At 38.5% G+C, this 10,528-nt stretch overlaps 1 protein-coding gene across 4 annotated transcripts; it reads left to right on the forward strand.

The window, feature by feature from the left end:
- Positions 1 to 83: 83 nt before the first annotated feature.
- On the forward strand, positions 84 to 9,769 carry LOC101470411 (uncharacterized). Of its 4 annotated transcripts, XM_076882407.1 has the most exons (5): positions 84 to 370; positions 1,376 to 1,558; positions 2,549 to 2,782; positions 7,032 to 7,208; positions 7,940 to 9,769. In XM_076882407.1, exons 2-4 carry the CDS (start codon positions 1,387 to 1,389, stop codon positions 7,049 to 7,051), a joined length of 426 nt encoding a protein of 141 aa, XP_076738522.1. In that variant the 5' UTR covers positions 84 to 370; positions 1,376 to 1,386; the 3' UTR covers positions 7,052 to 7,208; positions 7,940 to 9,769. The 4 variants fall into 4 exon arrangements, 3 of the variants coding, with proteins under 3 accessions (XP_076738522.1, XP_076738521.1, XP_004575086.1); XR_013097056.1 differs by lacking the exon at positions 7,032 to 7,208 and having other exon boundaries at positions 85 to 370; positions 2,545 to 2,782; XM_076882406.1 differs by lacking the exon at positions 7,032 to 7,208 and having other exon boundaries at positions 92 to 370; positions 2,382 to 2,782.
- The last annotated feature ends 759 nt before the right edge of the window (positions 9,770 to 10,528 follow it).

Consider the following 10,528-nt stretch of genomic DNA (forward strand, 5'->3'; position numbering starts at 1 on the left):
CAGAGAGGTAAGGAGGAGCACACACACACACACACACACACACACACACACACACACAAAAACAGAGGAGGGGGGAGGGTCCACGAGAGGTTTGACCGGCAGGTCTGCGAAGGGACCGGAAACAGCAGAGCGACGTGACGTTTCAGGAAGTGAAATAAGAACAGAAGTCGATGGCGGGAGAGAAGAGCGGGGGTGAAAAAAAGGTCAAACAAGAGGGGAAAATACAAAAAAAAAAAAAAAAACAGTGAAAGTAAATCTGTAATGTGGATGAAACGGACAGTGAGCGCAATGTAACCGTGACAACGAGACACGAGGACGGATTTAAGTCGAGGTTAAAAAACTGTCTCCAGAAGAAAAAGTCTTCGGCTCGGTGAGTGGAACCAGTTTCAGCTACAACGGCGATAAATAAGCATGCAGGGAGGTTAAGAGTGATATAATACTGAGGAACGGCTCTCTGATGAGTGTTTGTAGGGATGTGGTTCAGCAAGGTAAAGACACACGACTGAGTCTAGTAAATGGAAAGGAGGTGCAGTTTGGGCAAAGTGTTCAAGCAGTAGGTAGAATGACAATGTGGTGGAAAAAGTGACAAGATGGTGATAAAGTGGCTGAAGTGATAACGAGCTCAGCATAGACAGGAAAACATGACAAACATCATGTGGAATCAGCTCATTGTTATTGTTATTAATATTTTTACTTCAGCTGGGGTAATTGATGGATGAAGGAAATAAGTTCCACTGAATTACAACAAGTAGATATAGGAAAATAAGATATGTGTTACTATATAAGCTATGGGACAGATTTATGAAGCAGGACAGATTATTGTGACGCAGCAGTTGCAGTGAGATTTAGAAACATTGTACTGTAATTTATTTAGAAGCGTGAAGCCAGTTCACTTGAGTAAAGAACAGCTCAAAAACCAACCGATCTGATGAGGGAAACAGTGATGGCCTACTAGCTAAATCAAGATGTGACCCTGTGAACGACTTCCCTAAACCTGCAGTCCAGCAGTTCATCTAAACAAAAGGCACCTAGACTAAAACAGATGTACTTGTGTTTGCTATACCATAAAACAATAAAAGAAGGTACGAGCTCTTCTTGTGACTCCAGGATCTGAGTGTGAATGCCAGAACACTCTGGAAGACACACAGTCTTTGCAAACTACTAAGGATCACACATCCTATCACTACACAATCAATTATTCACCTCTAAGCATATATGGTTTTATTTTTCTAAGCATAAATGACAATCAACAATATAAACCTGACAGACTTGAATGGCCCGTATTTGTGAGAAACACAAACTAAAGTATTGATCCCTTCACGTTAGTGTGGGTCTTATACCAATATGTCTGTATCATTTGTATCGATCCGCCCAGCCCCAGCAGCAATGAGTTCAGCTCAGTATCTGAGAGAGTTCATCAAGGAGAGACTAACTGCTGTTTGTGAAGAAATCTTCTCAGAGGTTCAAAAAACCATCGTCCAGTATGAGGAGGAGATCAACCGTCAGCACAGACTGCTGGATATCAGCCGGAAACCCGACAGAAACTCTCACATCATAGGTATGGACATGTTTTTAACTCTGTGCTGTTCAAGCTCAGATTCTTCAGTGTTTGGTTGATTGGTGATAAATCTGAAAGTTTATCAGCATCTCCAGGATTTCTCTAAGCTGATGTTAGCTGAGAGCAGGAAGCTGTTACTTTGGTGATGAATTCAGAGGAGCAAACTGTGATAGTTGAGGAAGAGCACACACAGTCTTAATGAGACAGTGTGAAAACTATTTATCAGTGCTGTGGTTCAGTGTCCAGTGATGGACTATGTTGCACTGGTGCAGGTTCATGGTCACTGATAGGTTAGGTCCTAGTAACAGCAGAGACTTTATAAGAGAGAGGTAAACGTTTTAATGACACATGTTAGTGATGTTGATAGACTCAGTCAGTCTTATCATGCTGCTCCATTACGATAACATATGTGTGTGAAATGGGCCGGCGAGCTACTCAATTGGTGCATCTCTAGTTTGCAAATTTGAGCATTTGCATAATAACAGTGAACTCCACCAATCTCAGACATTGCCTTTTTCAGTTTAGGATTGTGGGTGGAGTAGTTCTTTGAAGAAAAGTCTCTTTTGTTATAACAAGCTTGATATCATACAGACATTTGGTTTCTACAGGAGCTCATACCATCGTTTCACAGTGTCATAATCAAAATCCCAGAATGGCATTTTTACTTTGTGAGCTTCAGTGTTGAGCTCTGTTGTGACAGTGGTTATTAACTTTCCCTGTTGAGACAGTATTTCTGCTTGAGGCTCTGTGTTTGCTCCCATAAAAAGAACAGTTTGATGCACCTTCTTTCTGTCTTCTTCATCATAAAATGGACCAACTAAAGAACGCCGGCTCTGATCAGGACATTATCACATGACCTGGTGATGAAGATCTACAGGGAACATACAAGAATAACACCAAAATGCAACATTTTCATTACAAATATAACAAGAGAATCTTGTCACTCTGTTTTTCCTCAAAACCTCACAAAACAACATGACTGTGAGGAAGAGGAGAGTCTGGGTGAGCAGCAGGTCTGTAATCAGGAGACGAACTCCAGTCTGGACCAGGAGGACCCAGAGCCTCCACAGATTAAAGAGGAACAGGAGGAACTGTGCAGCAGTCAGGAGGGAGAGCAGCTTGGACTGAAGCAGGAGGCTGAAGACATTATTGTCTGGACTGATGAAGAGCAGCTCAGGCTGCTGGAGATGGTCTGGAAACCTGAGATGCAGTCACACAGAATAGGTATGTAAAACTGTGATGGTCATAATAAAACTAAATATGACTCATGGAGAAGGCCTGCAGAATTAGAGAATGGGGGCAAAGAGAGCATTGCCTAACACCAAATTTTATAGCGCTGTTTACCTCTAGCAGAGTGAGCCTTAAAGCTTTGTACCTTCTGGTGACATCACTAGTCCAGAGAGACCTGCCCCATCAAATTCCTCAGAACACTTCTGTCTGTTTCTGCTAGTGTCAATGTGCAGTCCACTTCCAATACATATTTGTAGAATAAAAGATAAAACATAAATGTGTGATACAAATCATGAGGTAATTATGTAATATAAAGAAATCAGGGTATATGAGCCTTAAAGATAAAACAATACATTTTAAGATTATACAGAGTGTTAAAGCAATGGCTTCAACCTACAGCCTTTAAAGTGGAGATTAAAAAGCTGTCTGAATGCAAATAAGTCTAGATGTTTCCACATAGTTTTTTTTTAAGTATCAGAAAGCTAAGATGGGGTGATTAAAACATTAGCTTACAATAATGGTTGCTAGCTTATACTTTTTTGAAATAAGATCATGTGACCCTTTAACCCTTTCATACATGAATGATGACAACCTCAATCTGGATTTTTTTTCGTATTTTTATTCATCTTTAAACATGGGGAAAAAAATAATTTTTTGAACTTCATTTTTTTAAACATGTACTTTTCACAGAGTTTTTTACATGTCCACTTAGGTGGACAATATAGGTTTTGACAAATTAATGAATAATAAACACTGTGTAAAAACGATAACATAACAAAAATACTTTTTCATATATTTCAATTATATTTTATAATAATATAAGAATATATGTAACAAATATAACTGGTCAGCCAGTGGGTGGCAGGGCATGGAGTGACACATCAGTGTAGTGGTTCATGTGCAAGTACACCATCAACACTGACAGAAATACAAGAAAAAACCTTTGAATAGCTGTCAAATGTAGCGACCACTATACAAACAGCTGTCGTGTCTTTTAGGAAAGTCAATAAAAAGACAGCTGCAGTAGCCATCTCCTCAAGAAATAAATAAATGGATCTCTCAGTTTAGCTACATTTCTAATTTCTATTCAATTCAAATTTGTGTTATTCATACAGAGCACAATCCTAACAACAGTTGCTTCAATGCACTCCTACAGTAAGAAGGGAAAACTCCCTTTTAACAGGAAGAAACAGGTTCACAGCAGGGCAGATATCTGCCCTGACCGGTGGGGGTGAGGGCAGGAGGAAAGGACAAAGAGATGCTGTTAAAGAGAGCCAGAGATTAATAATTTGTAATGATTCAATGCAGAGAGGTCTATTAACACATAATGAGTGAGAAAGGTGACTGAAGAAGAAATACTGAGTGTATCATGGGAATCCCACAGCAGTCTACACCTATTGCAGCATAACTATGGGAGGATTCAGGGTTACCTGATCCAGCCCTAACTGTATGCTTTCTTAAAAGTAAAGAGGTTGTCTGTCTCCTCTAGCCAAATATTCTAGAAAACACCAGTAAATCTGCAGCCTGAAGACAAAGTGTTTTAATGGAGTGATATGGTACTATAAGCTCATTAAGATAAGATGGAGCCTGATTATTCAAGAACTTGTGTGTGAAAAGCAGGATTTAACAGAACGCTAATGAAGAGACCCCGATATAGTAGAAATATGCTCTCTCTTTCTAGTTCCTTTCAGTACACTTGCTGCAGCACTTTGGATCAACTCAAAGCCTTACATGGAGTTTTAGGACATCCCAGTAATATCAATTTACAGTAGTCCAAACTAGAAGTAATAAATGCATGAACTAGCTTTTCTAGAGAGGATATTGGTATTTTTTGAGTTACTATGCAAATGTAAGAAAGCATTCCTATGTATTTGTTTAATATTGCCATAAATAATTTAATGGTTTGGATTTAATTCAGCCTTCATTTATTTATTTATTTATTTCACACTTGGTTCAACAGTTTCAACAGTTTTATCCTTTCATACACACAAACCATGCTTTCCCGTGATATAGCACTCCAACCATGCGTGAAAAGGAGCAGGAAGAAGAAAATATTCTTATTAAACCCCGCCCTCTATCTGCGATTCAACTAATATAAGTGGGCACCATAAACCAGGGAACACACTAGCATTTATCTCCAAATCCTAACACAGACCAAACAACACATTTACAATCAGCAATATACCACATCACATAATAACAAGGAGAAGAAAAAAAGTAAATAGAATAAAATAAGGAGAAAGAAAGAGGGAGAAAAAAAATCCCCTTCTATGAACTCCAATTTCTTTCATATTCTTCATATTGATTTATCGTTTTAAACATGTAACACTTTTTAAAACAATGTAAATTTGTACAACTCTTTAGATTATAATGAAGAGAGTTCAGCACAGTCGTATACCCCTAACCGTTGACTCATTAATCTTTGTGTAGTCCTAGCTAGCTGATGCTTAAAATTATATTTTCTTCTGCTGTCTTCACCTCCCAAACACATTGAAATTAAATTTTGTAACTTGAAAGGCAAAGTATTATTTTTAGCCTTAAACATAGTGTCCGTAGTTTCACTAAATCTTGTAATTTCAATAGTTTGCAATTTTATAAACAATTTATTTGTATGTTCTCTATATTTAACATTATGAATCATTCGTATCACTTTCTTCTGTAATAAGTATAGAAGGTTTATGGTATTCAAGCTTCCATACAATAACTGGGGTATGAGAAAAACAATGTAAAGTATAAGATTCACATTGACTTGTAGTCTAATAAATCTCTAACATTTCCCAAAATATAAATGTTTTTGACAATTTTCTTTCTAATATACTCAATATGAGATTTCCAAGTTAAATTTTCATATACTATTACACCGAAAAAGCTAAATTCAGTAACTCTTTCAATCAATTCTCCAATAGTAGACATAATAACTTATTCCTCCTTTACACCATTACCAAATATCACAAATTTTGTTTTTGTCAGATTCAAAGATAATTTATTTACATCAAACCATTTTTAAATATTACCATCTCAGAAACCATAATTTTAACCAAATCTTTCAAATTCTCTCTTGAGCAATAAAAATTCGTATCATCTGCAATTAAAACGAAATGTAACCTTTTTGATACGTCACAGATATCATTGATATATAAATTAAAAAGTTTAGGTCCCAAAATAGAACCTTGAGGAACGCCACATACAATCTTCAATCTTTCAGAGGTGTTGCTTTAATATGGCCATTGAAAGTAAAGCTTGATTTAAACCTTTGTAAGAAATCTACGCCCCGATTTACTTTGTAATTGGAAGCTCCTTTCAACCTTCCATGCCATTCAAGATGTTGAAGGCTGCATTGATATGATGTGTAGTTAGGCGTAGGAAGGTTACGGCCTAGGGTTAGAGCAGTTTCTGGTTACGACATTGTTTTCCTGGATAGGCTCTGTAATTTTTTACACAGGTCTTCAGTGTCTGAAGTCTGAAGATGTAAACTAAATGGATTTGTCTTTTTTTCTGTTTAATTGAAGGAGGATGAATGGAATTAAGTTTTAGTTGTGTCCAGACATCCACTTTTCCAAGGCACAAACATAATGAGAGCACAGAAATGAATCTGGGTATCATTTACATATTTGATAGATGGCTTATCACAGCTAACTCCTAAAAGATGTCATGAAGAGACAGCATATGCAGATTAAATAGGACAGTCCCATGAATTGGTCATTGTGGGACTGCACACAGCATCATGGTGTTTTGCATTTCATAAAGGGGTGCTGCTATCCCTTAGTGTTTGTCAGTGTTGCCAACTTAGCAACTTTGTCACTATACTATACTATACAAATCTGTTCTGCAGTTTCACATTCAGTTGTTTTGGAGGTTTGTTGTTAACCTTCCTATTCACGGTTGTCCAGTCCTGTTTCCTCCCGTATACAGGGGTAGAAGAGCTTCTCTGTCTCGTAGGAAGTGAAGGCCAGTCGGTTTCAGAGATTTCAGCTCGCTGTGCTTTGCCTGTGATACGTCCTCCCCCTTCCAGGGGACATGATTTATGTCTTGGTTTTGCACCAAGACAGTCCAAGGGGGGATTATCACTTGAGGATTTATAATAATGCACGGAGTCTACTTTCTTGGTCATGTTATCTGTGCTCCTTAGCTGTGTACTAGCTTGCTCATCGCCATTGTTTTGAATCAAAGGCAAGGTTGTTTCATTTCCACACAGTCCATTTACCTCCACGTTTACTTCTAAGCGATGATTTTTTGTCTCCAGTACTGCAATCTTCTGCATGAGGCTGTGGTAGTCATCTGTGGAGAGGGGAGGCATCTTGTTGCTAGTTAGCCTAGCGGTTAGCACCTTTCCAGGCTATTGAGGCTGTTCGGTGCCCAGACGCTGTAATCAGGCTTCAGCTGTGTCTAGGCCACAGACACACAGAGCGCTGAGGATAAGGTAACTATAAAATTTGCTGTTTCTGTTAAGAACACTTTAGTCCTAATGATCTATAAGTGTCCAGAAGCTATTGCAGGTAAGCTCATACAGAAAAAAGGGAAAAAATCAGCATAAAAATCAATAAAAGAAGCAAAGCATTTAAAGAGCAAAGAGATGAAGCGTCCACACTCACAAAAGGGGGAGGAGTTGCCAGCCTTGTTCCTAGGAGATAAAGTGAATTTTGTAATCTGTCTAATAGGACATTACAATTTCCACTGTAGAAAAACTACTCAAGTTGTTATTTGTTTCTGATTGGTTCATTGGTTTACTTTCCCCCCCAAATGAGTGAGACACTGAAATGCTAAGAAACTCCTGCTTACTTATACTGGATTAAGAAAAAAGCCACATTAAAACTATAACACTCAGTAACAAAGCTTTGACACTGCGAGCACAAAGAAAAGTTTCTGAAGCAGCACAAATGTGTAACACTTAAACTGAGAAATCCACTTTCATTTACCAAAAAACACACCAACATCACTACATTTCACACATTTATAGACATCCACACATTTAACTGATCTTTATTAATAAGAAATAAGTCATTTGCATCAGTGCCCAAATAATTTGTCATTTTGTACTCTTTAAATTTCACTGTTACATGGTCACTACGTAGAGAGCTGCTAATGATTCAGATCAGAATACATTTTCTCAAATGTTTGTTATTAGTTAATTTATTCCCTATTTCTCTTCAGACCTTCACCAGCAGAGTGTCCATGATGAGGAGATGGTCACCAGAGAGAAGCAGGTCTGTAATAAAGAAAGGAACTCCAGTCTGGACCAGGAGGACCCAGAGCCTCCACAGATTAAAGAGGAACAGGAGGAACTGTGCAGCAGTCAGGAGGGAGAGCAGCTTGGACTGAAGCAGGAGGCTGATACTTTCATGGAGACTCCGACTTATGGGGAAAGTGACTACAGTGAACCAGAACCAAACAGTGAGCAGTTCATTTCTCACATCTCTCCTGAAGCAGAGAGCCGAGATCATGACGAAAGCCAGCGTGTGGACTCAGGATCAGCTAGAAATGCAGAGCTGAAAAAGAATAGATATGACAGAAAGAGAAGTCACAGTCAGAGAGTAAACAACACTTCTGTGTCAGAGAGTCAGAGTAAACCTCAGAACAGGCATAAGCATCTGATATGTGACATATGTGGAAAGCTTTGTCAAAAGAAATCCAAATTGATTAGCCATAAGAGACGTCACACAGGTGAGAGACCACATTCCTGTAACACCTGTGGGAAAAGATTCTTTCAGAAGTCACATTTGAGTGATCATGTAAAAATTCACTCAGATGAGAAGCCACATCTTTGCAGGACCTGTGGAAAAAGATTCAAACTAAACTCTACATTGCAACGTCATGTAAGAATTCACACAGGTGAGAAACCACATCTTTGCAGGACCTGTGGAAAAAGATTCAAACTAAACTCTTCATTGCAACGTCATGTAAGAATTCACACAGGTGAGAAACCGTATTCCTGTAGCAGCTGTGGGAAAAGATATAGGCGGCTTGACCATGTAAAGATTCACATGAAAATTCATGCTGTTTAAAGTGTCTTCCTCAGAAAATGGGTTGTGATTCGTCATACTTCTTTTTGACAGATGGAGGTTCTGCTGTTTTTTTTTTTGTTTTTTTTTTGTTTTTTGTTATGCACTGAAACTGAAAACTCAGAATTGCTGATGTCAAAATTAATCAGCTCTTGAATATGCTTCCCAGAATAGGGCAGTTTATTACCTCATTATTATATAGTCAGGGAAAAAAACCTTTTGAACCTCTGCTGAAATCTTTATAGTCTGCCCACTAACAAAGGAATTATCAGTCTATAAATTTAATGGTAAGTTTATTTGAACAGTGATAGAACAACAACACCGAAAAATGCAAAAAAAGTTATAGATCAATTTGCACGTTATTTAGTGAAATAAATATTTGGTCCCTTTGCAAAACTTTTGAAACCTTTGCTTGGTGGCAAAACCTTTGTTTCCAATCACAGAGGTCTGATGTGTCTTTTAGTTGTCTACGAGTTTTGCACATATCTCAGTGGGGATTTTGTCTCACTCCTCGTTGCAGATCCTCTGAGTAATTAATGTTTCATGGCATCTCGAACCTTCAGCTCCTTCCACAGATTTTTCTATGGGATTAAGGTCGCTGAGCCAATCCTTTGTAGCCTTGACCATGTGTTTTGGATCACTGTCATGCTGGAATACCCACTAACGACCCATTCTCAATGCCCTAGCTGAGAGAAGGAGGTTCTCAACCAAGATTTGACAGTACATGGCCTTTTCCATCCTCTCTTCAATGCGGTGCAGTTGTCCTGTCCCCCTGGCAGAAAAACACCCCCAAAGCACAATGTTTCCACCTCAATGTTTAACATTGGGGACGGTGTTCTTGGAGTCATAGGCCATATAGTTTTAGGCCGTATGTTATAAGTATGTTGTTTTATGTTTTTATTGCCTGTTTCTATTGTAAAGGACTTTGTAGTTTTTCACCTGCGAAAGGTAATGTATAAATAAAGTTTGTTTACTTACCTTGTTTCTGATGTTGTTTTATATACTGTAAATGCAGAAATTGATGTTTTGACCCTTTTGGATAAACATGCCTCATTCCATATCGTTGTTCTAGTTTACCTTTCTTCTTTTTTGTTTGGAAAACAAACATGGCCCTATAGAGAATGATACTAGGATTCACTGATCAGAATATGGTCTTCCAGTAGAAATGACTACATAGACACACTAACACTTACAAAGTCTCAAAGTATATATTTCAGTTTCAATTTTATTTCTATAGCACATTTAACATCAAATTGCTTCACACAATTGCTGTGTTGCAGGATTACAACAATAGAAGAACAAAGAAAATACAGTTATCATTACAAAATTGTTAGAGGTAAGTGGCGGGCACAAGCGTGAACTGGGTGGAAGTTAAAGTCTAATTTGTTTCGACGCACAGACATCAATCAGCAGGCTATTCCAAAGTTTAGCTGCAGCAACAGCACAATCCTCCCTAGTCTTCTGTCGGGACATTGGTTGCTGTAAGAGCGATTGATTAGAGCAGGGGTGCCCAATCCCGGTCCTCGAGAGCTACCGTCCTGCAGCTTTTAGATGCATCCCTACTCCAACACAGCTGAATCAAATGGTTTGATTACCTCTTCAGCATGCCATCGTGTTTGGCAAAGGCCTGATAACAAGCCATTCATTTGATTCAGCTGTGTTGGAGTAGGGATGCATCTAAAAGCTGCAGGATAGTAGCTCTCGAGGACTGGGATTAGGCAGCCCTGGATTAGAGGATCTA

The sequence above is a fragment of the Maylandia zebra genome, linkage group LG3 (genome assembly GCF_041146795.1).
Source record: "Maylandia zebra isolate NMK-2024a linkage group LG3, Mzebra_GT3a, whole genome shotgun sequence".
Classification (NCBI taxonomy): Eukaryota; Metazoa; Chordata; class Actinopteri; order Cichliformes; family Cichlidae; genus Maylandia; species Maylandia zebra.

Bases quoted from the DNA above. Each gene is read 5' to 3' on its own strand.
- LOC101470411 (XM_004575029.3), top strand. From the start codon at position 1,387: ATGAGTTCAGCTCAGTATCTGAGAGAGTTCATCAAGGAGAGACTAACT. The intron at 1,559-2,548 runs GTATGGACATGT...ACTGTGAGGAAG, and splicing joins CAGAAACTCTCACATCATAG to AGGAGAGTCTGGGTGAGCAG. The intron at 2,783-7,939 runs GTATGTAAAACT...ATTTCTCTTCAG, and splicing joins GATGCAGTCACACAGAATAG to ACCTTCACCAGCAGAGTGTC.